The sequence below is a fragment of the Phascolarctos cinereus genome, unplaced genomic scaffold (genome assembly GCF_003287225.1).
Source record: "Phascolarctos cinereus isolate Bilbo 61053 unplaced genomic scaffold, phaCin_HiC Scaffold_4;HRSCAF=312, whole genome shotgun sequence".
Classification (NCBI taxonomy): domain Eukaryota; kingdom Metazoa; phylum Chordata; class Mammalia; order Diprotodontia; family Phascolarctidae; genus Phascolarctos; species Phascolarctos cinereus.
This window is the reverse complement of record NW_027555847.1, coordinates 129,784,925-129,809,636: the sequence shown is the minus strand read 5'-3', so window position 1 is coordinate 129,809,636 and position 24,712 is coordinate 129,784,925. Positions and strand designations below refer to the sequence as shown.

At 34.9% G+C, this 24,712-nt stretch overlaps 1 protein-coding gene across 1 annotated transcript in view; it reads right to left on the bottom strand.

The window, feature by feature from the left end:
- The window catches only part of UNKL (unk like zinc finger), a 120,205-nt gene that overhangs the window by 44,996 nt on the left and 50,497 nt on the right, over positions 1 to 24,712 (bottom strand). Inside the window, 5 exon segments of the mRNA XM_021006800.1 lie at positions 5,499 to 5,561; positions 10,169 to 10,357; positions 15,168 to 15,325; positions 17,743 to 17,827; positions 21,547 to 21,664. Of these exon segments, the coding sequence (XP_020862459.1) occupies positions 5,499 to 5,561; positions 10,169 to 10,357; positions 15,168 to 15,325; positions 17,743 to 17,827; positions 21,547 to 21,664 (613 nt within the window).

Genomic DNA, 24,712 nt, shown 5'->3' with positions numbered 1-24,712 from the left:
TCTTTTTCCCAAAGGGAATTAAGAAAAGTTCATTCTTCAACTACCTGAGGAAAGTGAAAATCGGGACAAGTTCAATTATCATTAACGAGTGCGAAAGGGCCAAGGCAAACCATACTACCTAATAATGGGTATGTACCGGCACAATTTCAATTAAAAGAACATGGGGATTAAAAAATGGAGCTTCTCCACACATAGCTGAAAAGAGAAGGAAACTTTGAAAACTAAAAAAGTACTACTCTGGAAAGTAGTAATAGAAAATGTATGCCTATAAAAGAACTAGATTTTTATTAAATCAAAAATAGTTCTCTGTAAAGCAAAGAATACAGTTTCTGTCTCTAAAACAACATGTCTATTACCATATGGCTCTCTATCAGTAAATATTTAAATAAAAATTACTTTCCCTGTGTCACTTTCAATTTATTCACTTGATCAAAATAGTTCTCTAAGGTAATAATTTTGTTGTTGATATCACTAACAGTCTATGAAAGGAAAAAACAAACACTAATTTTAAATAAACTAAATATCTGTCAAATCTAAAATAATTAGCTGAAGCTAAAAAAAAGTCATACCAAACATGGATGGGAAGGGTGAAATGAAAAGATTCCAGCTAGGTAAATTAGTAACATTTTCTAAAACTCAATACTTATCCCTTTCCTGTCTTTCCTTTCAGACCATGAGATACATAGGACTCAGGTGGGGCGCAGGGGAGAGATGTTTCATCACTCTTCTCCCTGCCTCCAATACCCAAGTCCCATGAAAATCCATGGCATGGACTAAAAAGACAGAAGACATTCTAATACTGACACTACAGCTTACATATCAACTCTTTAACTTGTTAACTCTGAACTGTGACAAAGGTATTTTTGTGTATATGTATATGTTTGTGTGTATGTGTGTGTGCACGTTCACGCAAGTGCAGGATAAGTAATTCCATGTCATAATGTGAAGTACCTACAACAGACATTATGTAAATGCTTAACAAATCAGAAAGTGTATGACTCTTCTTAGAATATTAAGAACCGCTCTAATACTATGACTAAGTTATCTTCCCAAAATCTTAAACTCTAGAAAGAAATGCAAAAAACTGGGAGAGCTTTATTTACATATCTCACTACCCAGAACTTACAACTACTACTCAGTTAAATGGCTAATGCTCAACAGTTGTTTCCTGATTATTTATCATTCTGTTCCAAGAAGATGGCTAAGTGAAGGCTTCCACTTTAAAGCAGAGAGAGGCTATATAAAATGAAAGCACCACCATTGTGAAGACTTCCTCACAAGGCCAAAAACATGAGATTGCTGGAGGTGTATAACCATTTTCTAATTGCTAATAATTTAGGAAACAACTTTCTTGCCTTAAAAACATTATCTTTAATTATGGGCTTTACAACTAGGCAGAATATCTTCTCAATGCTCAAAGAATCCTAGAATGCCAGATTTGTAAGAGGTCTTTGAGGTTATCTAGTTCCACTCTCTCATTTTACGCATGCATACTATTTGTCTTTCTAAAGGAGAAGATGTGCTTTTGACCCGAGTCACAGTGTTCCCTGATTCTAGGCTGACTCCTGATTACTCAAAGTGGTTAGATTTTGACTAAGGCTGGTCCAAAGGTCTGGAGAGCTGGAAGTTCAGGGTCACTATATAAAGCAGACTTAAGGTATAAGTAGGAAGTACCTGCAGTCACTTCCCATGTTTGCTCTTGTGTCAGAGAGATTTCTGTAAGTTAGAACCTGCACATAATACTAAATAATAAAAAATAACCAAGTACTTAGTGCCTAGCAGAGGGCTTTGCACACTGCAGGTGTTCAATAAAAGTTTACTGAATAAGCATACTAAGGCAGGAGTAGAGGAGGGGGCATACCCCAACTGAAAATGAGGGAGGCAAGCTTAACCAAGAATTAAAGTGAACAAATTGTAGAGAAGTGGTACGAATACCTATGAATTACAATGAATCATTACTGGCTTAGAAAGACTATGTAAGTTAGAGTAGGATATGACCTTTCAGGAAATTGACCAATGGGCAGGTTGCCCAATTAGATACAATTCATTAACTTTCCTTCAAAGGAGACTATCAACAAATGTCTTAAACTCCACATTTTACCGCTCTAAGTTTCAAAAGGTACATTTTCCTGGTCAACTAATATTTCTTATTCTCAGTAAGAGCTCAACTACCCATCTCATTTCTTAATGACTTCCTCAAGTTTACCTCATCCTCATTTAATTAACATAATGATACCAAATCTCCCCTCCAAAGAATGGTCTATAGAGAAATTGTGGAATCCCTCCCAGTGAGGAAAAAAAAAGACAAAACCCCAAGTAAGTTAGTAAATTGAGCCAACTTAGACTCACTAAGCCAACCATTACCTGGTCTAGTCCCATTAATAAAGAGTATTTGATATGGTAGAATTCAAGTGTGTTTTCTTGCCCAAGCTATAGTCCTTCAAATCCTTCTAACATATTGCTCCTTATGCCTTCAACAGCAAACAATGATGCCTCCTCTCCAATTATAAATCATCTACTTCTATCTAATACTGTTGTTACATCTATATAGAAATGTGGAAAGACTCTGATTGCATGGTATAGTGCCAGAGAGTTCACCTTCAAGCATACAAGTATTACTGGGCAAAAGAGATGCCCCTCTCCAAGGCACTAAAGTGGTACCTTACCTTACAAGTAAACAATAGTATTCAGTGCAGGCCTTTGTTACTGAAGATACATTTTACTATATCGCTACTAATTTAATTAAATATGGGGTCTCCCTATTCACTTCTACAAAATCTGGACAATCTCAGCATATGACAAGTTATAGATGCTAACCTGCAAAGGAAACACAGGCCTAATACCCTAAGACATGTGACTAAACTTCTTTTTTGTATTATCAGGAGATTTATGTTTGTGTCTGTTTTGTTTCATAGAAAAACTGTTCAATTCTTAACTGATTGGTTTCTTCACAACTAATAAGAGGGGAGATTGACTTCATTCTAAGAATATGGTGGGAATCCTAGAAAAATTTGTGATAATTCAACAAAGGTACAAAAACTTATTAGAATAAATGTTCTAAGTAATTTCTTGTCAAAGGTGATCACAGCAATAATTCAGTCGCACAGCCTGAGTGTGCTAAAAATACTTCTCTCATTGAAGAATTTATGTATTCCACCTAGTATTGCCTCACACTAGAAAGAAGCCTCCTTTCAGCTATAAAGAAGAAAAGAGTTAAGAACTAAACTGAAAGCAGCCCCAAACAATACCTTACTTCTTTTTTCACTTAAACAAGCTCACCAATTTTAAAAGGTATCGAATGCTCATTACAAGTTCAAAGGTGAAAATACAGGGATGAATGAAAAGGAATCTCAGATTTGGGCCACATTGCAGTGAATATCTATCTTTTTGTCCCAATGCAGTCACACAACCAAACTTCAACTATGGAGAAGTACAGAGGAACCACCACATTAATTACTAACAGAATTACTGTTTATTATCATTTGATCATTCAGAGCCCTGTCTTCTGCAGTCCCAGCTTTAACAAATGTAACTGAAACTAACTTGCCCTAGAATGAAAACAAAAGCCACTCTGGAGGAAGCCATTCAGAAAATCCTAGCCTACAACATAACAACAATAAAATGGAGCAATTACTACCTACTAAAGGATCAGCTATAAAAGAACGGCTATTTCTTCCAAGAAGCCTCAATCTTTCTTTTCGTAACAGGTAAACAAACTACCTAATGATCTCAGAAGTAGAAGGGTCTGAAGAGAAGTTCTCTTAAGGCTCCTCTAAAACAAAGCCATCTGGCTGAGGCTTCCAGAAAGCAGAAATTTTAAAGTGAACCAATATGCCCTTGATAATACCCAGGATCTCAGATAGAGGCCTATATGAGAATCCATTATCACTTATTTTCAGGGCAGGAAAAAGATGATAGAAAAAAATGAGCTGAAAGTCTCCAATAGCTGGACTAAAATAAGGCCAATCAAACCATCAAAAACCATTCAGCAAGTCTTTCTGTCTCTGCCATCCAGAAATTTAGTGTTCTTTAATGTTCCCTGTGCTTCTTCCCTTAGGAGAGGAATGGAGAACCTCTGATTCACAGGCTAGATCCAGTCTTCAGTTCAGTTTCATCCAGTCCAGGGGTGTGCTTTTACCTGGGCCACTACAACTGTGCCAGGAAATAAATTTCCTCAGGTCCTACTATGACTAGCCCATTCAAAACAGTGCTCCTAAACCTCTAAGGATAAATACCAGCTACAGAGTTGTAAAGAGGGATTAAGCTAATCCTCTAACTGACATTCCAAAACACAATAACTAGGCAATAATTCTCATAATCATCAACCCAAGTGAAAAGCAAGATGTGACAAAACTAATTTAAATACTTTAGAACTTCTCTCTACTTCTGTAAATCTCCTCCTTTTACACATTTTTTCACTCTCCCCCCTTTCTCCTTCCTCTATCAATATGTAGACCTGACAAACATTATTACCTATGTTGTATTTAAGCCACTGTTCCTTGCTCTTAATTTTAAAAACTGGATTTTAATATTTTATATGTCTCTTTAAAAAAAGCCCACTCCTATATAACTAACCTGATTTGTAGTTTAGTTTTCTTCTCTTACATCCCCTTTGCTAATTTTTTCTGAGTCAACGTCCCTGAACAGAAAAAATTTCCAGACACCTGTTTAAAGGAAAAGTCCTAAGTGGCTATCCTCATAGGTTTGATGACAGGAAGAATGAGGAGCAAGGTCGGGAAAGAAGAACCTGAGGCATCTACAACAAGCTACATCTGGGTCTCCAGAGCTGGCTGGTTGAGGTGGTTTTCTGTTGGCTTTTTCCATTAACAAAGAATAATAAAATCATTCACTGACCTCCATAGCCAAGAGGCAGAAAATACATTGTGTCTAAATGCCAATGTCTCTGACAGGTATCAGTTCTACAAGAACCTACCACAGAAATCCTAAAGTATACACATGTTTCTTTATAGTTACTAAGAAAAAGAGGCTCACTAAGACACTAGAATACTAAGGAAAAGTATGACAAAGGGTATTTATGGAATTTAGAATAATTCTGAAAAAAATCCACTTGTGATTTATATTTTGTCCCATTGACTTGACAGAGGGAAATAAGTTATGAGAGCCTGCACACTGCTGAAGTAGTCAGAGATAAAGAAATACAATGTGCAACCATTTGAGATTGGCTAGGAAAGTTGACAGATTTCTATAGAATGCTTCATTTCACAGGAGATGTTTTTCTTTGTGTTTAAAGTCTGTTTTTACTACTTCCAAAGTATAAACCTTATCGAAACATGAAAACCCTACTCAACACCAAAAAGTCTCTTGTAGGAAGACTACAACAACAAAAGCACTACACGACAAACTGATAGTGTTTACAAAGTTGCAGGATGAATAATGAAGGAAAATCTATAGCATCTTCAATACTTTTAGGAAAATAAAAGTAGCTTACTTTACTCACAAAGATAACAAATTCAAAATACTGGTCTCATTGACTGTACCTGTTTATTGTCTTGTTCACTTATTTTCTGGTTATTTTCAGTAGGCAAATTTCTCTGTTTCGCCTAAAACACAGAAATATTTAAGTTGTAAAAGAGAATTAAGGATATTGACTTCAAGCATATTTATAATAACTCTTGACCCAAGTTGAGTTTTGAATGTATAAAATAATAATAAACACCTAAAACAGGAAAATTACTTAGGCCTATGCATCAGTCTTCTTAAATTCAAATATTTCCACTTCACTATCACATGGATATATACCATAATTTAACCCCCACAGAACGATGCTGGATGGTTAAGTTAGAGAGATAGCTAGGAAAGAGAGAATGAACAACCTATATCTGTGAAGTTCTGTAAAAACAATTTCAAAAGAATTAAAATTTGGCAAGATAGTAAGAGAGGTGTTCTAAAAGACATACTAGTTAGCAGTTACTCCAAGTAGAGATCTAGCCACCATCTTGCTCATTTTATGAAGGAAAATATCAATATTGAAACTATAGAGTCTATAAAAATATAGTACTCATGCATAAAATTATATGCCTAGAACCAAGTGTTTTGCCATAAAAATGAACATTTAAGTGGAACAGTACTTTACAGAGAATTCTGCCATCCTATTTTTTATCTTTTATCTGGTCTGGTATGCCTGAAGAGCAGACCTGTATTCTCCTTCCTCCTCAAACCCAAGAAAAAAGCATGAATAGTAACTGATGAGCAGCCATATCATTAAATTTTGTGCTGTGTTTTGGTTTGCTTCTAGTGTCTCTCCCTGTTAACTAATGTTATTTTTGTGCATTCCACCCCCCTCCCCATTTGCTTCTTCCTTTCCTAGTTTTGTAAAATGGATGTATGCAAAGGTGTATGTTCCTCGTCTACCTCCATCCACTCAGGATAGTGGTGGAGTAGGTGGAAAAGTGGATTGGGCTTGGTGAGACCTTTGGTCTTTCTGTACAGTTGGATTTATAAACTGACTTGAAAAAAAATAAGAAGCAGATTCAGATCATGCTAGTTTTTATTACTAAACAAGCTCTACATCCTCTATAAGCACACAATAGTGTATTCATTGGAAGATGATTCAATAGCCGTACTAACAATTTTGTTAACATTATCATTCATTCCCTTCATCAACATGGAGAAAATATCCTGGGTTGATTTTTTTTAAAATCTATTTCTGCATCAACCTCTCATGAGTACTGTGTATAGAGCAATGAAGTCATTCTACTTAAGCTTCTTGTATTTATTCATTCATTATAAAATGCTTACAATCTATAAGGCAGTACATGAGAGGTGGCAGAGAGGAGTAACTAAGTGCTGGACTTGGAATGAGTCAGGCCTCAGTACTGGAAGGGACTACATAGTGCAGTTGGAGTCATGGGATCTGAGTATGGATTCCTGCCCTGACACTAGCTACCTTATGTGACCTGAGCAAGCTACTTTACTTCTAGGGTCTAAGTTTCCTCATATGTAAAATGAGGAAGTTGACCTAGATGACCTCTCAAGTCCCTTCCAGCTCCAGATCAATAATTCTTTGAATCCCACTGCTAATATTTAATAGCTGTGTAATGCTTGGAATGTCATAAAATGTCTCTAGGCCTCTGTTCCATCATCTATAAAATGGAGATAACACCTTTAGTATCTATCTATATAAATGTCAAATATATATGGCAGAGTCTGTGAAATATTTATCTTTGTACCCCCAATACCTAGCATTGTAACTTATACATAGTAAATAAATATTGACTGAACTGATTTGAAAGCACCACACTAAACATTGAAGGACACAGACACTCATGGACACACATGGACACACAGATAGATACATGCACACACACGTTCATGTAGGACATATAGTCAGGGGAAAAAACAATGTGTTGGTAGAGAGGATGGGGTTTCCAAAGATTCAGGAATTTGTGCAGTTGTACTTGTGCAATAGTCAGAAATAAAGTCCAATAGTGCCACTGACTCCTACTATTCAGGTTTAAATAAAGATGGTGACCAATTCGAACAGCTGAAAATTCTTTCTCAAATCTATTAATCTGATTCTCCCATCATATGCCAAATTATGAACTAATTAATGATTATTCTTTTTTTTAATAATGATTATCTAAGTGACTAAGAATAGCTAAGAGTATTCTAAATTATACTCTTTCCACACATGTTCCTAAAATCTCCTAGCTAAAGAAAAAGCAGAGCTCATCTTTGTAACTGATAGCAAACTATATGTTTTAATTTCTCTTCTGTGGGAAAAGTTGACATTAATTGAACAGAAACAAAACAAGGGACAGTGAGGGGTCATCATGAGGTTCTATTCCCTTAAATCTTATCATTACATGGCAAAACTGTAACTGTTGGTTCTTTAAAAACTGAATTAATTTTTATGGAAATTCTGAAACTCCAGTTTTCATCGGAGTATTCTTGAGTAGCAAAGGTTTTCAAGAATGTAAGAAAAACAATTTTAGCTACAATTTTTTTCCAAGATGGCAGGTAGAACTCATCTCAAAATGACTGGGACTGGATGTCACTTAGAACATCATTCTTTGTTTTTTTTTGTTTTTGTTTTTTTTTGGTTAGGCAATGGGGTTAAATCACTCACCCAGGGGTCACACAGCTAGTAAGTGTTATGTGTTTGAGGCCGGATTTAAACTCAGGTCCTCCTGAATCCAGGGCCAGTGCTCTATCCACTGTACCACCTAGCTGCCCCTACAACATTATTCTTATAGTAAGTAGCTATTATAAATTTACTTCTACTATCCTCTAAAAATGACCTCAAAAATGATATAAAATTTTATCACCAAAATGATGTTTTAGCTACATTAAACCAAAATATTTCTTCAGGCACTACCTAAAAAGACCCTTATTCTTATTTTCACGGCTTTTAATATCATGACTATTGGCCATATCTTTTATTATCAGCACACTAGATTTAAATTTCTTAACTCTACCTAAGGTAAGGCTAACTAGCTAGCAATAGTAACTAGCTAGCAATAGTAACTAATTAGTACTATACCTATTTCCTCACCAAATCTCTCTGACTTTGGAGAATTGAGAAAGTAGGAAAATACATTTAACCTTGCTGAACAAATGGGCTAGGATAGAATTTCCAAGTTACTTCCAATCATAAAAAGTAATACTTTAAAATCTTCAATGGACTTTTAGTTGGGTACACTTAGTAATCTTTTTCAGTCATTTAAATGGTAGTTCTGTCTTCTATGATTGAAAAAGATCATTAACATTTGCCCTAAATCACAAATAGTAAATAAACTAATCTGAAATAAGCTATAAAAATACTCACACTCTTAAGTGCTCAGTGAAGCAGCTCTGAATAGGATTTATAATTAAAGTTTACAGTTGTGTTACTGTTTAGGTGAGACAATTGTACATGTTTAATTAACATTAGTTCTATGAGAATAGTCTTACACTGTTTCTAACAAGCATCACCACTGCATACACTGTGACATGCAGGTATCTCAAAAACCATTACGCAGCAGATATTATATCTATTTCTCTCCTTTTAAATAGGAAAAAAATAGGAATTCAGGTATGAAACTTTTCATATAACAGAATATCTCCTCTCCCCTCTTCCAAAAAAAAAAAAGGTCAACTAAAATTTACTAACTTTCAGCTGCTTGTATGACTCATGTCACAAGCAATATTTTCCAAAGCTAAATCATACATGTACTGTGGTAACATGAGTAAAATTTTGTTTTTATTATATGTGCAGCCTTAACTATTTTTCAAGACTTTGTACATTTTTTCCTTAATAGTAGTACTATAGGAAAATACTAATTATACATTTTGCAGGAGAATGCAGATATAGAGTAGAATCTTGAACATCTGGACCCTGTTACTTAGATAGATCTCTAAATGACTGAGACCATTCTGAGGACTGGAAGAAAAGACTGTTAACAGATGGGTTGAGAGTAAATAGCTATTGTATAGAGACAATACAAGGATGTAAATGTGCAATAAAACCAAGAGTCTTAGTATGGGGGTTCTTGACTTGAAGTCCATAAACTTTTTCTTTCTTTCTTAAAAAATATTTTGATAACTGTATTTTAATTTAACTGGTTTTCTTTGTAACCCTCTGCATTTTATTTTATACACTTGAGAACATTATTCTGAGAGGGGGTTTAGAGGCCTCATCAGACTGCCAAAGGAGTCCATAATATAAAAAATTAAGAACCTCAGGATACTATAATAAATCCCTTGCTCAGTAACATAAAATAGACCTTGGAAATAAGCAGAGTAACTTCTATGAAGAACAGCACGCAATCCTAGTGTCTCTCAGGGACCCAATTATAGAGGACCACAACTCAAAACTATACAAAGACAGGTTATCTGACCTGAGGTCAAATGCTCATCTATACCATTATCTTTTCAAGTTTATCACTGATATAAATGAGTTTATTGTATTAATTTAAGGGACATTTCAGTACTTATATATGAAACTGTTTCTAAAAGCAAATTTCAATTTTTATTTTGAAAAGCTGTGTAGGGTCCCAAGGCTAAACTTTTTTATCACCACCACCAAGACTTACTTGAACACCAACAGACTGAAATCAAGTTTGATTACTTTGAAAGTTATCAATGGAAGCCATTATTATAAGTAAAAAATAAAAAGTAGCAAACATGTCTTCTGCACTTATTGTCAGCGTTCTTTTTATTGACATACCTGATCCTCTCGTTCAAAACCTGGTGCTTTTGGATAGTTAGAAGTTGGTGAAGAAACGCCTGATGTGGTAGATTCTGAACATAAACCACCATTTGCTAATGATCTTTGCCTACAAAGGGGTCCAATAGGAGACAAGGAACTACTGCTACCAGAGCTTGATGTTACTGTTGGACTATTGGAACAGGAGATCTAAGGAAGAATACAAAAAACACATAATGTATCTGCCCAGGCCTTCCCCACTCAACTAAAGTTCTGTAAAACATGGCGCTCACTGTAAATTTAAAAAAAAAATGTCATGCATAGGTTAGGTTTTATATGTACAAGACATGAACTCAAGAGGCAAGGTTCTCACAACATACAGGAAAAGTGCCTTACAAATGTGGCCAAATTGTTTTCTATTATATAATTTAATTTTCTTATGCAATTAATATCTATTCAGAGTTTTTCTGTCTGGTTATATAGATGAGAATAATAGCACAAATTAATTCCTTTTCGGGGGGTTTCTGTCAATATTTTCATCACTTAAGACTTGTTTCAAGAAAAAAGTTAAACCATTCACATTTTCATCTCAAAACTCTACTTACTGCTCTTCCCTTAACCCTCCTCAGAATAATGTAATACCTTGTGCTTTATTTGTAACACGGCAGAACAAGGAACATAACTGCTATTCCAAAAGATCACGTTCTCTATAAAAATATTTCTCAAAAGTGTATGCCTGAAGGACTGTAATCCCAACTGAAGAGCGCACGTTTAAAAAGTGTGGAAGTTAATTATTTCTAATAATCATGGGCCATACATATTCCCTTTTTTAAAAAAGAAACTGTAATTACTTAGACATTTTAGAGGACTATTCAAAACACTTAATACTGAATGGATAACTTCTGTTTTTAAAATTGTCTTGAGTTGTAAGAAGTCTCAGTTCGGCTAGCTGGGAGATAAGAAAAAAATAGGAGAGAGAGAAAATGAACAGGCTACATTTACATTTTCAATGCAATTTTTAAAATGGGATATTTAAAGGATAAAATAAAACTTAAAACTCTTAAATACCATAAATGTAGGGTTATTACACTCTAGCATCATCAGAACAGTAACACAACTCTAAATCAAATAGAAATTTAGCATTCTAAGCATAAAGATTATTTTTCTGCAACTTAAGACTTCAAAACTAAGTTTTCATTACCCTTTCAGGCCCTACAAGATCTGCCTCATATAAAAATTATAAGATCTTTTCAATAAGAAATCACAGCAACTAATCACATAGTATTTTTTGGTAGTTACTAGAATAATAGATTATGAGAATGCCAAAGGTATAGTATATCTGCGGCGTGCCTTACTGAAAACTGAAATCTCTCATGAGCTCTCATGGGCTGGCTGAGAATATGGTTACATTAATTTATAAGAAGTGGAAAAACTAGATCTAGTTAACAGATCCTTGTCAACTTGTGAGGACTCTATACTCAAGCCTGTCCTATTCAACATTTTTATTAACTATATGCATGAAGACACAAAGGGTATGCCAGTGAAACAAAGCTGAGACGGACAACTAATAGGATAGGTGACAGAATCAAGATTAATAATTAGTGCAGTAGGTTGAAAAGATGGGCTAAAAACAGTAACATGAAATTCTTGAAGGGGCAAGTGGTAAAGTTCTAAAATCAGGTTCCAAAAAAATCAATTACATAAGTACAGTTATGTATTACTATGCTAATAGTAATTAAGACAGGAATGTTACTGAAGTGATTCTTGTACTAGGTAGAAGGAAAATTAGAATAGATTCCTTCAGTCTTTTTTCTAACTATAAGAGTCTATGTTTCCAATAGTAGACCTAAAATTAAAGCAGTAAAATAAATGTGGATATAATATTGATTCATGAGGATACAAAGAGAAATGGATTCTAGTTTACTGAATTTTCTGGCTAAAAGAGTCAAGCAGAGGACACTTTTTGTTTCAATTCAGGCATTTTAAAAAGATTTTTCAGTCCTAATAGTGTATCTTACTGCCTTAGTTATTGCCACAGTATACTAAATCCAACTGAATCTTCCTTTGATGGCAAATGACCTTACAATGTCTAAGGACTGGAAATGAGAAAGCACAAAAATGATATACAAATTTAGTGTACTGAATTTCCAACTGACTTAATAAATTTAACAAGCATTTGTTAAGGGTTTGCTGTGCATCATAATGCTGTGATAGGCACTGAATCTTTAAGACAGTAAGTTAAAATTTCAGGTGAGCTAGAAAATTGTGAATATACAGAACATGTAGAAATAAAGAAAATGGTGAAAATGTTCAGCAAAGAATAACTAAAATAATATATTCATTATAACAATGTAAAAAGAAAAATATATAAACAAATATAAAAGTGAATGGACAAACAAACTAGAAGGGGGAAGAGAAGAAGCAATTGGAAAGTTGTTATAAATATTTTTGTCTACTGCAATTCTTTTTAAAAAGTTAAACAATTCTGAAGACATTAGATTGGTCTTGCTTCTGATGTTTACAAATAATTTGTAAAAATAAATTAGTAACAAAAATGAAATATTATAATTACAACTCTCAATATCCACTGTAACACTGCATATATAGGAGGTTAGACCAGGTTAGAAATAACTGCATTAACTACAGATTAGATGTTGATTTTTAAGATTAAAAAACCATCACATGGCACTTTTGCTTTTCACAAATGACAGGAAATAAATTAATTGGAGGTTCTGACTAACTGAACTTCAGCTAATCAAAAAAATTAATGATAGATTTTATTTATCTTAAAACAACTTCACCCTCACTTAAGAAAAAAGCATTTAAAAAGTCAAAAATGAGGGAAAATAAACCAGGACTGTTTAGATCTTCTTTTATATAGCAACTATAAAATAGTATTAACTTTTGAAGTTTAATATCTTTTTGGACTTCTCATGTAGCATAGTCAAGTTTAATTATGCTGGTAAAGACAGTTGCTAATACCCTATTTCTTTTCTTATAAAGACAGACTATCAAATCCATTTCAAGTGTTACCCACCATACAGCTGAACTGAAGATGATAAAAAGCAAGGGGTGTGTTTTTAATCAATTTTTTTTATTAATTTTGAAAGAGACTAATTTTAAGTTGAAAAGAAATTAGTATTTATATCAGCAAGTGGCATAACTATGATTAGTTCTTCAAATTACTTTCAGTTAGTGTTAAGAAAATCCATTGCAATTTTAAGTTACTTTCCCCTCAGAAAATTTAAGTTATGATGAAAGGGATTCAATGTTGATCCTACTACCTTGGCATATATCAAGCACTTAATAAGTATTTTTTGAATTTAATTTATTGAGCTGATTCATGAATTAACTGGCCAACAACCTTTTCTTGCTGAAATATTGTGGAATTTTGCATATCTGAACCCTGCCACATAAGGATCTCAAAATGACTGGAATTATTCTGAAGACTGGAAGGAAAGCCAATAGATGGGTAACAGAACTGACACAGAGGCAAAGATGGCATGCATAAGATACATGCTGACATGATGAGCTCTGAATTAGGAGAGTGAGGGAAAGAAGTCCTAGAACTTTCAGCCAAAGTAGAAGTGAAGGCAAAAGCTAAAAGAGAAACCTAAAAGATTTCAATCTATCCAGATCCCTCCCAAACCCAAATGATCTACATATTACTGCAGACTCTCCTTTACTATATATCAGCTGATGTTCACTTCGTAGATGATTATTACAGCTACTTTAAAAGAATGACACATTGAAAGAGGATAACTATTTTGTTTGGGGTATGGATTTTTGCCCACATTTTAAAGTCAACCTCCAACATACAAACAATTTAATTCATTATTAAAATTGATTTTCACAAATGAAATCTGTGAGTGAAACTAGACATAAATAAGTAAAATCAAAATTAAATAATACAGAAAAGCACCATGCACAAATTTTTCTTATACTCTCCTCTCACTCCTTCCCACCAAATACAGACAGCAAATATTATCCATCATCTTTGAAAACATTTAGGACCTAGTTAAGGTACATAGAAACACCTGAGAATACCTGAAGAACAAGATACCTGCTGTTTCAATTGTGCCTGCATGAAATGAAAATAGGTGCTCTGAATTTTTAGTCACTAAGGATAGGATGTGACCATCATCATCCTCTACTCAATAGCTGAAACAATTGATAGATTGTTCTGTTCATACATATTATATATGTATGTATCTATCTACATACATATGTATTTCTATCACCTCATTTCATTTGTTAACCAAACTTAGCCCTCTCAGCTATGTGTATGCATAAAAAAACAAAATAGTTACCTCTGACAATCAGTATATATACATATATCTTTCCTATAAGGAGTATGTAATGATCATACATGAATTGGGCGCGAGCTGATTTACAAAGCAGAGCCTGGAAAGTGTGCATGAAAGAGAGAGAGAGAGAGAGAGGTGAGCAGACTAAGTCTGGCTAATAATGATAATTAGAAAATAGAACAATTAAGATTGAGTAGGCTCAGTAGGTTGGGTAGGATATTGGAAGCTGAAAAAACTGTTCCTTTATCATGTACCAACAACTAGTTCTGTCTAAGACTTCTTCCCTCTTCTGGTAACCAGGACCAGAGTTGTGAGAGGGTAGGATGCAGGTTAGAGACAATCCAGTTGCAACAATTCTTCCACTCCCTGGTTCCTTATGACCACTTAAGAGGGAAGTACAAGGAGACTTCTAAGCATCTGTTTTTTGAGGCTGCCCAACTGCTAGGTCCAAGGCCAAATACATGTATATAAACTGGGATGAGACTAAAGAAGAATGGTTTGTACCAGGAAGATATTTTCCTAGGATCATACCAAGCCATGCACATAGCATATACGTACATGTATGTTTGTATGTATGCAAGCACACCCGTGTCATGTATATGTATAGACAAACACATAAATATATGTTCTTCTCTATTTTTCACATATTAAAACAAAAGATCAAGTCAGTTGAAATTCTACTAGTTGCAGAAAACACATCCAGAAGTACTTACATTTCCAGGCTGCCCATTATTACTTGTAATGTTGTTCGTGGCATTTGGATCATGGCAGTTCCAGTCATTTGTGATTCCTATACTCTCTGCTGTGAACATGTGAGCACCAGGCTTTGACTGACCACTGTTCTGTATCATAACCACATTCATGGTATCCTCTGTTGAAGGAAATTCCAATAAATCAAGTAGTAAGATAGTATGTCTCACCATTTAAACAACATTTTTCTAAACAATGCCACAGACAGGGAACAAAAATATCTAGCACAGATAAACAACCTCTTCAAGAATATTTTTATCTTTTTCCTATTAAAAAAGGTAACAAAAATATTTAAGAACCAGAATCCATGATTTCTGTAGATTCACGGTCTTTAATTACAACATACAGTATATCTAAAAATATAAGCATACTTTCTGCTAAGATGAAAACAGGACAATGTTGGGTCTGATTCTGAAATTTCAAAATTACAGCTCCTCCAAAACTAGGACTAAAAAGAAAAGAAAATTCCTACCACCATAATGGCCATGCTAACCTTCATGCTAGCATTGGTCTATAGAACTAATCTGTTTTCAATGCTAGCAACAGTCTAATAAACTCATCTGTTTTCAACAGCAACATCTGAGGGGAAAAAAAGTCTATTCATTATTTCTATACAATGCAGATGGCCAAGTGCTAGCATCAATGTGTGTGTATCACATATTAAAATAACATACAATTATTTTTTTTTCTACTTATTTGGGTAATTAGGATGATTTAAAGTCTTACATAATTAAGCTAAGAGGAAGCTAATTATAACATTTGCTAAAAGCATGCTGGCAGCACATGGTAGTAGTGCACACATGCCTGCAGTCCCTCTTCTGAGGCAGGTTATCTTGAGATGGAGAGTTCCATGCTGCAGCAGGGTTAATGCCAACCAAGTATCTGCACTAAGTTCAGCACCAATATACTGAATCCACAGTAGTAAAGAGCCACCAATCTGCCTAAGCCAAGGGTGAACTAGCCCAAGTGCCATGCTGATTAGTACTGGGATAGTGCCCATAAGTGGTTGCTGCACTTCCAGCCTGAGTGAGATAAGGAGACTCAACCTCAAAAAAAAAAAACCCCAACAATAATAATAATTTAAAAAAAACAAACAAACAAAAGCATTCTGGCTTACTATGGTTTCATGATGATAACACCATCATAATTTAGCAGCTGCAGCAAACAAAATGAGACGTTCTAAGTTACAACTTTTATTATTTGGCAAGCTCTAGCCTACAGTTATATTGATCTTTTACTGATCTTATACTGTTACTGAAATATTAGAACCATAAGGAATAAGAAATTCTTTACTCCCAAATGAAAAAATCCCTCAAACTTAAATTCAGTAGCTTTTTTGTTATTTATAGATTTTTGTGGACTCTGGTATCAAATGTGACAACATTACTGAAAAGTTTTCTGAGAATGCAAATGTTTATTAGATTGCCATTAAGTCCTCCCCATAAAAAGGTGAATCAAAAATTGTCTTCACTCTCTAGCTCAGTAAGTCAACCTGGGGTTTTAAGCAATCTCTTTATCGGCTTAAGGAGTCCTTTTTATTTTATTATCTGCAAAGGGCAAAAAGATGGTTATAGAGTAAATCATCCAGGCAGCACACAATGGTCACCACACAAAAGAGACAAAGTGAAGGTTATCCAGAAACCTAGCCCTATATCCAAGGGAGTAGGAGATAGCACAGTAGGAATGAGGGTAGATAGATGATGGATGAAAGGGGCCCACCCAAACCAAAGAGGCTCAGACGAGCCCTGGGAGTGATCTGGAGGATTTCCAAGTAGCTGTGTGTGTCAGGGAGTTCATTCTCATACTGCTGTGGGAACTACACTTAACTCTAAAGATTATCCTAGAACTGATCCATTTTTGAGTGTAGAATATAGGGGTGGTAACCAACTCAAATCACATATATGTGACAAAGTCGGGCCACAGCTTCACTCTCCTAAGACCAGCATATGCCTTTCGGAATGAACCAAGTTATCTGACTGAATCTTAACAATCTTATTGTATTTCCTCAGAATGACTAGAGATGCATTTTCAACAACCTTCTTTGCTATGGCTCTCATGGGATGTACTTTATAAAAAATAAATGGCAAAGAGAACTTTCTCAAAATAGTTTGGAACTAAGAAAATAAAAGTTATATATAGTTAATTTTAAAATACTGGCTTATGATTTTATAAGTATAGGGAACTCCCTGATGAGAAAATTTCTTCCACCAATACAGATAAGGCACTGCGTTCTACACAGTCTGACAGAGAGCTGTATTCGGCACTGAGAGATTAAGTGAGCTGCCTGAGGTCACACAGCCAGTATGGGTCAGCTATTGGCCTCTAACCTATGTCTTCTTTATGCCAAGCCAGTTATCAGCTTTGCCAGGCTGCTCTTCAACTAACAAAGAGATAAAACATCTTTTAAAGTCAAGGGGAAGTTAACATTAATTTTTCCACTAAAATTTGAGAGGTATTATTCCTGCTATATTTGAAACCACTGGGCAAAAATTGCATAATCTTGATTAAGATTAAAAATTCTAGTTTTTGCTTACTTACTTTCAACATGTGCAAAAGCACAAAATGGACCCCGAGGGCAGTACCCAGTTTGTCGCATATCATTGCACTTTGTAGATTTATAAATCTAGGGGAAAAAAATTGAATACATTTGATCAGTTCACTAAATAAAGTACAGAATAACATTTCTTAGAAATAATTTTATGAAAAACAATCTTTAAATGCAATATAGTCTACATCAGGGGTGGGGAACCTGTAGCCTCAAGGCCACAAGTGGCCCTCTTGGTTCTCAAGTGCAGCCCTTTAACTGAATCCAACTTGGACTCAGTCAAAAGGATGCACACAAAGACCTAGAAGGCCACATGTGGCCTTGAGGCTGCAGGTTCCCCACCCCTGGTCTATATTATGTTATTACTATGCTTCTGAAATTCTCTTCTTCATAGTACCACAGTTTTATTTTCTTTTTTAAAAAATAATTTTAATTTTGCTGCCTTCAGTTTCTCCCCAACAACATATGCAAATATCATCTGCTTAGTCAAATGTCTTCCATATATTTGCAACTCAAGATCTATATCAAACTATTCTGCTTAGCAAGAATAAATATTCACTTAAATATTTTTGTCAGATTAATGACCTTTAAGATGAAAATTGCTTATTAACATATCTGAAATATAGATAAGTCAAAGGAAAAGGTAACCACAATTCTAATAGCAGTATTATTTTTGGCTCAACAATCTACTGTGTTGTGAAGTCCAGTGAATGATCCATAGCTTTTATTTAAGCTATAATCCTTGGGCTTTTTTATAGCAATATATGATATAATGGTAAAACTCTCATTTGGTAAAAAGATTTCAACCATAAATTCTCTCATGATAAATATTAAATTATAACAATATGTAGCCTTTCTCACTGCCAAATGAATGCTGCTACAGGTTATGCAGCAAACTTGACAAGCCAAGTTTCTCAATACCTGGTCAGATTTTAACATCCATTCCACCTTTAAATACTCTCTGTAGTATGGTCTCAAAAACTTACATCTTTAAAGCTGCAAGGGATCTTTAGTTCATCTATTCCAACTCTTCCTCCCTCTACCAAGAGGAAGCTGAGTCTTGGAGTTGTCAAGTGGATTGCCAAAGTCACCCATATAGCAAGGGAAAAGGTGAAATGTCATAATTCCAGGCCATAATTCCAAATCCATTACGCTTCTCATTGTACTTTTCCAACTTCTCAAGTACTTGCACAATAAGTCTAACTCTTCTGGTTCCGTCATACACAGTAAGATTCACTTGCAAGGTTGTTTTCTGCCCATAATCAACATTCACGGACCAGAGTCAATCAATCAATGAACAATCCTTTACTTATCACTTACTACATGTTAAACATGGTAGTAGGGATACAAAGAAATCCTCACCCTCCATCTCCTCAAAATATTTATCCCTAGCAAAAAACATAAAATCAAAGTAGAGAGCAAACAGCCTGTACTATAGGACCAGAAGTCATAATTCTGTTAGCACCATTCACTGATTAACTTACTCCTTCTTGTTTTTGCTGACCAACTAGATCTTACATTCTATTCTCCAAAATTTATAATGCTCACTTTTTTCTCTCCTTACTAACTGAAATACTGGACTTAACCCCTTTTCTGATTGGAGGTGTGGCTTCTATAAAACCTATCTTCCTTCATTAGGCTTCCGGTCCTGGCCTGCCTGTTGTCTTCTGCCATATGCAACATGATAGCAAGGAATTCCTCATCTATCAGCATAATTGTTTCATCTCTATCCCCAAGTACAGACAACTAGCACTGAGTCATTATTAAGCAATGCTGAAATACAATTATTTTTGTTTATGGTGAAACAGGTATGGTTTTCAATATCTTGCTGAATAGTCTTTGGAAGTTTGCTCTGGCTTCACCTTCCCTTCTTCATAGTCACAGGATCAAAAGTCTGGGCTGGAAGGGACGCTGGAGGCCATAACTAACCAGTGCAACCAATATGTGGTCTTTCACTCTTGTCATTATGTTCTATGGCTCCTCATGCCTCGACAGATTCCAAACCTAGGTTAAAATCATCACTTGGCTTTTCTGTTCCAATTCTCATCTTAAGAATATTAAAGAGTCAGACAACCACGCCAACTGGATCCACTACAAATTTGTTTTACCTAATCTGACTGTTAAATGGAAATCTTTTTATTCTTCCCTGACAACCACCTTCCTTACAATAAACCTTCTAAACATTCTCTTCTTCAAGTGTCTAATGCTGTCTCTCTTTACACAAAGGACTTATCTTCTACTTTATTGAGAAAATCAAGGCCAAGTGCCATAAACTCCTTCTTCCCTATACCATGGTTCAACATTGTTGTCCCTTATTTTCTTCTTCTTTGCATCAGTCTCCAAGGCAGAAAAGGCCTTCCTTCTTCCTTGCTAGGGTCAACCCAACTACTTGTTCCTTTAATCCAATCTCTTCCTATCTTTCCTCTAGCAGCTTGTGCCTTTAATCATCCCTTCTCTTGCTCATCCTCTAACATCCTCCCTGCTGCCTTCCTTCATCTGATCCTACTATCTCTTCAAGCCACCATGCTAAATTTCTTCTCATTTTTACAAAAGAGTAAAAAAATTCTACAAAGAACTTAATAAGCCTTTCCAAACTAAATCTACATATATTTTTTAACCTTGGTGACATCAATGCAAGGGTAGGCATTAGAAAGGCAGTCAAAAAATTTAAGATTAAGGAACAAAAGAGGGCAAAGGGATATAGAATACACAGAAGTTTCACACCTATACATCAGGCCTACTTTCTTCAAGAGGACAGTAGGAAGGCACTAGTCAAGGAGAATATGAAATACTATTACAAAAAAAAAATTACTATATCTTAACAGATAAGAAACAACTAGTTTCCTATGTAGAAGTCATTTCCAATTCACCTATTTATGTATACTCAGACCATTTATTTGTTTGAGCCAACATCAAAATCTACACCAAATTAGAAAAAAGGGCAAAGATGAGAAAATATGCCATGCAATTAAAGTAGTCCCAATCTGACCTATTTTTAGTTAATTATTTCTAAGACTGGGTCTCCCTAACTTATCCACACTGGAAATGAAGTGGCCACTTACAGGCATGGTCACACTCTGATCCATACAAGAACCCCCTACTCTAGGGAGTTAATACCAAACTTAGTATAGGCACCTGATTGGCTTTAGCCTACTACAACTCAGAACTCAGAGCTCAAGAGATCTGACAGCTAAAGTCTCCCCTGAGCAAAGAGTTCAAACATGTGCCACCATCCTGACCTAATTAAAGAAGCTACTGACATGGGGGAAAAAAGGGAAATGAATAAATGTGCAGACATCAATATGGAATATTCCTATGACTTCAGATGTAAAGCAATTATGACATCAAGGAAGTAAAAAAACCCTAAAAATTTACCTAGAAATTCAACAACTTTTTGCCAGATATAAATGAAAACAAAGATCAATACTAAATTAGAATATAAAATCATTTGCAAAAAACTTACAAAGTAACATGGCAGAAGATTATGAGCATTACTGGCTCATAAAACAGCAAAAGTAGCAGAGGCAAATTCATTTTTCCTCAAAACATTAATGAGTTTGAGGTAGCTAGGTGGCACAGTGGTTAGAGCACCGGCCCTGGAGTCAGGAGGTCCTGAATTCAAATCCGACCTCAGACACTTGACATTAGCTGTGTGACCCTACCCTAGGCAAGTCACTTAACCCCAATTGCCTCAAAAAAAAAACAACTTTAAGAGTTTTTGAAGAAAAACTGGGAGATAGTACATCACATTACTTCTCCAATTTTTTAACATCAGATTGAAATAGCACAACTCTTACCTCGGGGTGAAATTGTTGTTCAGTACGAGAATGACAATACTGACAGTTATCCCCACTTTCACATTTTGAAGGTTCTCCCCATTCATCTCCATGTTTTACACTAGGGCATGGAGTGGACCTGGAAGGAGGAAAAAAAATTACTGAAAAACAAGAAAGGAAAACGTCACTCATTCATATAATTTGCTGTATTAAAGTCTATAAATACACAGATACAAACATTTGGGGGCATGACCCACCCATGTTATCAGTAGATTAACGCTAGACTAATGGGATACCATCAAATCAGTGGAATAAGCAAAGAAGAGTTAGCTTTAAGGATTCTTAGAACTTTTCATTACAAGTTCTTTTAAAATACCATTTCTCTCATTGAGACGAAAAATAAAATTAAATGGTCAAATGCCAGTCTAACAAAACACAAATTTCTCATAAACTCAGTATATTCTAATCTGTGTCTTTGCTGAGCAATCAAATAGGAAACGTTTTCTAGGGTTGGTTAAAAACATCTTTAGGAGCCTGGAGTTGGAAGAAATGTCTATACTATCTCTCTAGACTTGTTACTAGTGAGGGATTGGGTACTTCTTCAATTCTGAAATTCAAAAGATTTTTAAAGCTTAAATTTGAAGCTTTCAAGCCTACAATCTGAATTTTTTTTTTAGTAAAACTAAAGTTTCTAGAAAGGAAAAAAAAGTATATTTCTTTCTTGGCCTTCCTGGCAACTTTAATATTATTTATCTGGATTTCTTAAAAATTACCACCTTTGGGAAACAAAATTAAGTTCTTTCCAACAGTTTTCTATACAAAAAATCAAATTTCTTTCCTTTGATTCAACAAAGTCAGTTTGTCTCAAGATATTCTCTAATGTCTAAAATTTCTGAATTGCTAATTTGAGCCTATCTGGTCTGTACTAATTCAAGCATATCACTTCAGGTCCTATAAATAAAAAAAAGAAGAAATAAATATATTTTGTATGTCTATAGCGCTGTAACATAAAGGGGTTTCCCCCTCCAACATATAAGACAGAGTAGCAGGGAAATAAACTACAACTAATGAAAAAGGCTACACTTTATTCCTATCTAGAGCTCGGAAGGAGAAGCCAATTGTCTTTTATTACTAGGCAACAACTCCAGGAGCAAAGAGGGAAGAATGAAGTACTTAAGCAGAATAAAGCTGCTGCTATGTTTAAGAAAAATCTAAAGGAAGGCATGTCCTAAAGAGGCCAGCTGAGTGGCTGACACAATCAATAAACATTGTAGATCTTAAAAGAAGACAAATAATAAAAAGAAAAAGCCAGGGTAAAGAGAAAGAGTATTTCAACTAATGAAGAGGAAAGGATATTTTGGAACTAGTGGGAAAGAAAAAGATTAAAAAAGAAATACTTCAATCTTGTAAAACAATTCATTTCCAGGGGTATTCAAGATGAGGATCATTTGGACAAAAACTATAACAAAGAATGAGGAGGGGGATAGTGGTGGTGATGTTTAAAAGGTGAATCGAAAGAACAAGAAGGAAGCTCATAAAAGTAGAATGACAAAGCTGATGTCTAAAATAAATAGGGAATTAATATAAATATGTAAAGACATTCCCAATATGTAAATAAGGAAATAATAAGGAAAGGTTCTCAAAAGATGAACTGCCACAAGAAAACATGCTCCAAATCACTGAGAATAAGAGAAACGCAAGTTTAAGCAACTCTGGAATTTGATCTCATACTAGGCAAACTACAAAATGACAAAATATAGGAAAAATTAATGCTGGGGAAGATAGTGACTCAATGTTCTAGATTTCAATTTAGAATTATACAAGAGGAGAGACAAATTCTCCATACCCCCTTTGACCCAGGGATCCCATTACTGGGGATAACGCCAAGGAAAACAAAAATAGAAACAAAGGTCCAACACAGTCAGTCAATAAACATTTATTAAGTGCCTATTATGTGCTAAGCACTGGGCAAAGCTCTAGGGATACAAAAAGAGACAAAAGACAGCTCCTGCATTCAAGGAGCTTATAGTTGAATTGGCGAGACACCATGCAAACAAATATTTAAAAAAGCAAGTTTTATACAAGATAAATAGGAAATAATAAAAGAAGGAAAGCACCATAATTAAAAGGGGGTGATGCAAAGAGAATGGGAAAGGGAAAGGTAAAATATGGGATTTTAGCTGGGACTTAAAGGAAGCCAAGGAGTTGAGGAGGGAGAGCATTCCAAGAATGGAAGACAGCCAGAGAAAATGCCTGGAGCCAAGAAATGGAGCGTGTTGTTTGTGAAACAGCAATAAAGCCAGTGTCATTGGTTTGAAGAGTAAATAACAGGGAATAAGGTGCAAGAAGAGTAGAAAAGTAGGAGATAGGTTATAAAGGGCTTTAAATGTCAAATGATTTTCTGTTTGATCCTGGACATGAAAGGGAGTCACTGGAGTGTACTGTAGGAGGTAACATAGGTGGACCTGTATAATATACACCAAGATATTCCTGGCTATATTCTTGGTGGTAGTAAAGAACTATAAACAATGTGGGTTCCCAATAGCTAAGAACTGGATGGAAACACTATGGTGTGTGAATGTAATGGAATATTATTGTACAGAAGTATAAGAAATGAGAAATGAGAAATTCAGAGAAATATGGAAGTATCTGTATGATACAGGAAGAAATAACAAAATCAAAATAATATACACAATGACTAACACACCTCACTACTCACAATAAAGAGGCAGAGGACTATGAGAACATAGTATTATATACACTGTCAAAAATGATCACTGTAGGGGCAGCTAGGTGGCACAGTGGATACAGCACCAGTCCTAGAGTCAGGAGGACCTGAGCTCAAATTTGAACTCAGACACTAGCTGTGTGACCCTGGGCAAGTCACTTAACCCCAATTACCTAAAAAACCAAAAACAAACAACAAAAAAAATTATCACTGTATGGAATGTTTTTGCTTAATTATTTTTCTTTGCTATAAGAAAATGTTCAATCTTGAAGCATGAAGATATTGAAATAATTATAAAATAAAGAAAAAAGTCTGTAGTTTTTTATAAAGTAATAATGATATGGTTATTGTATATTTTTCATGTATTAGGTTCATTAAAAAAAACTTTTAGAAAGATAATTTGGACCAACATTTTACTGCATATACCACAATTCAAAATGGATACACAGTATGAATATT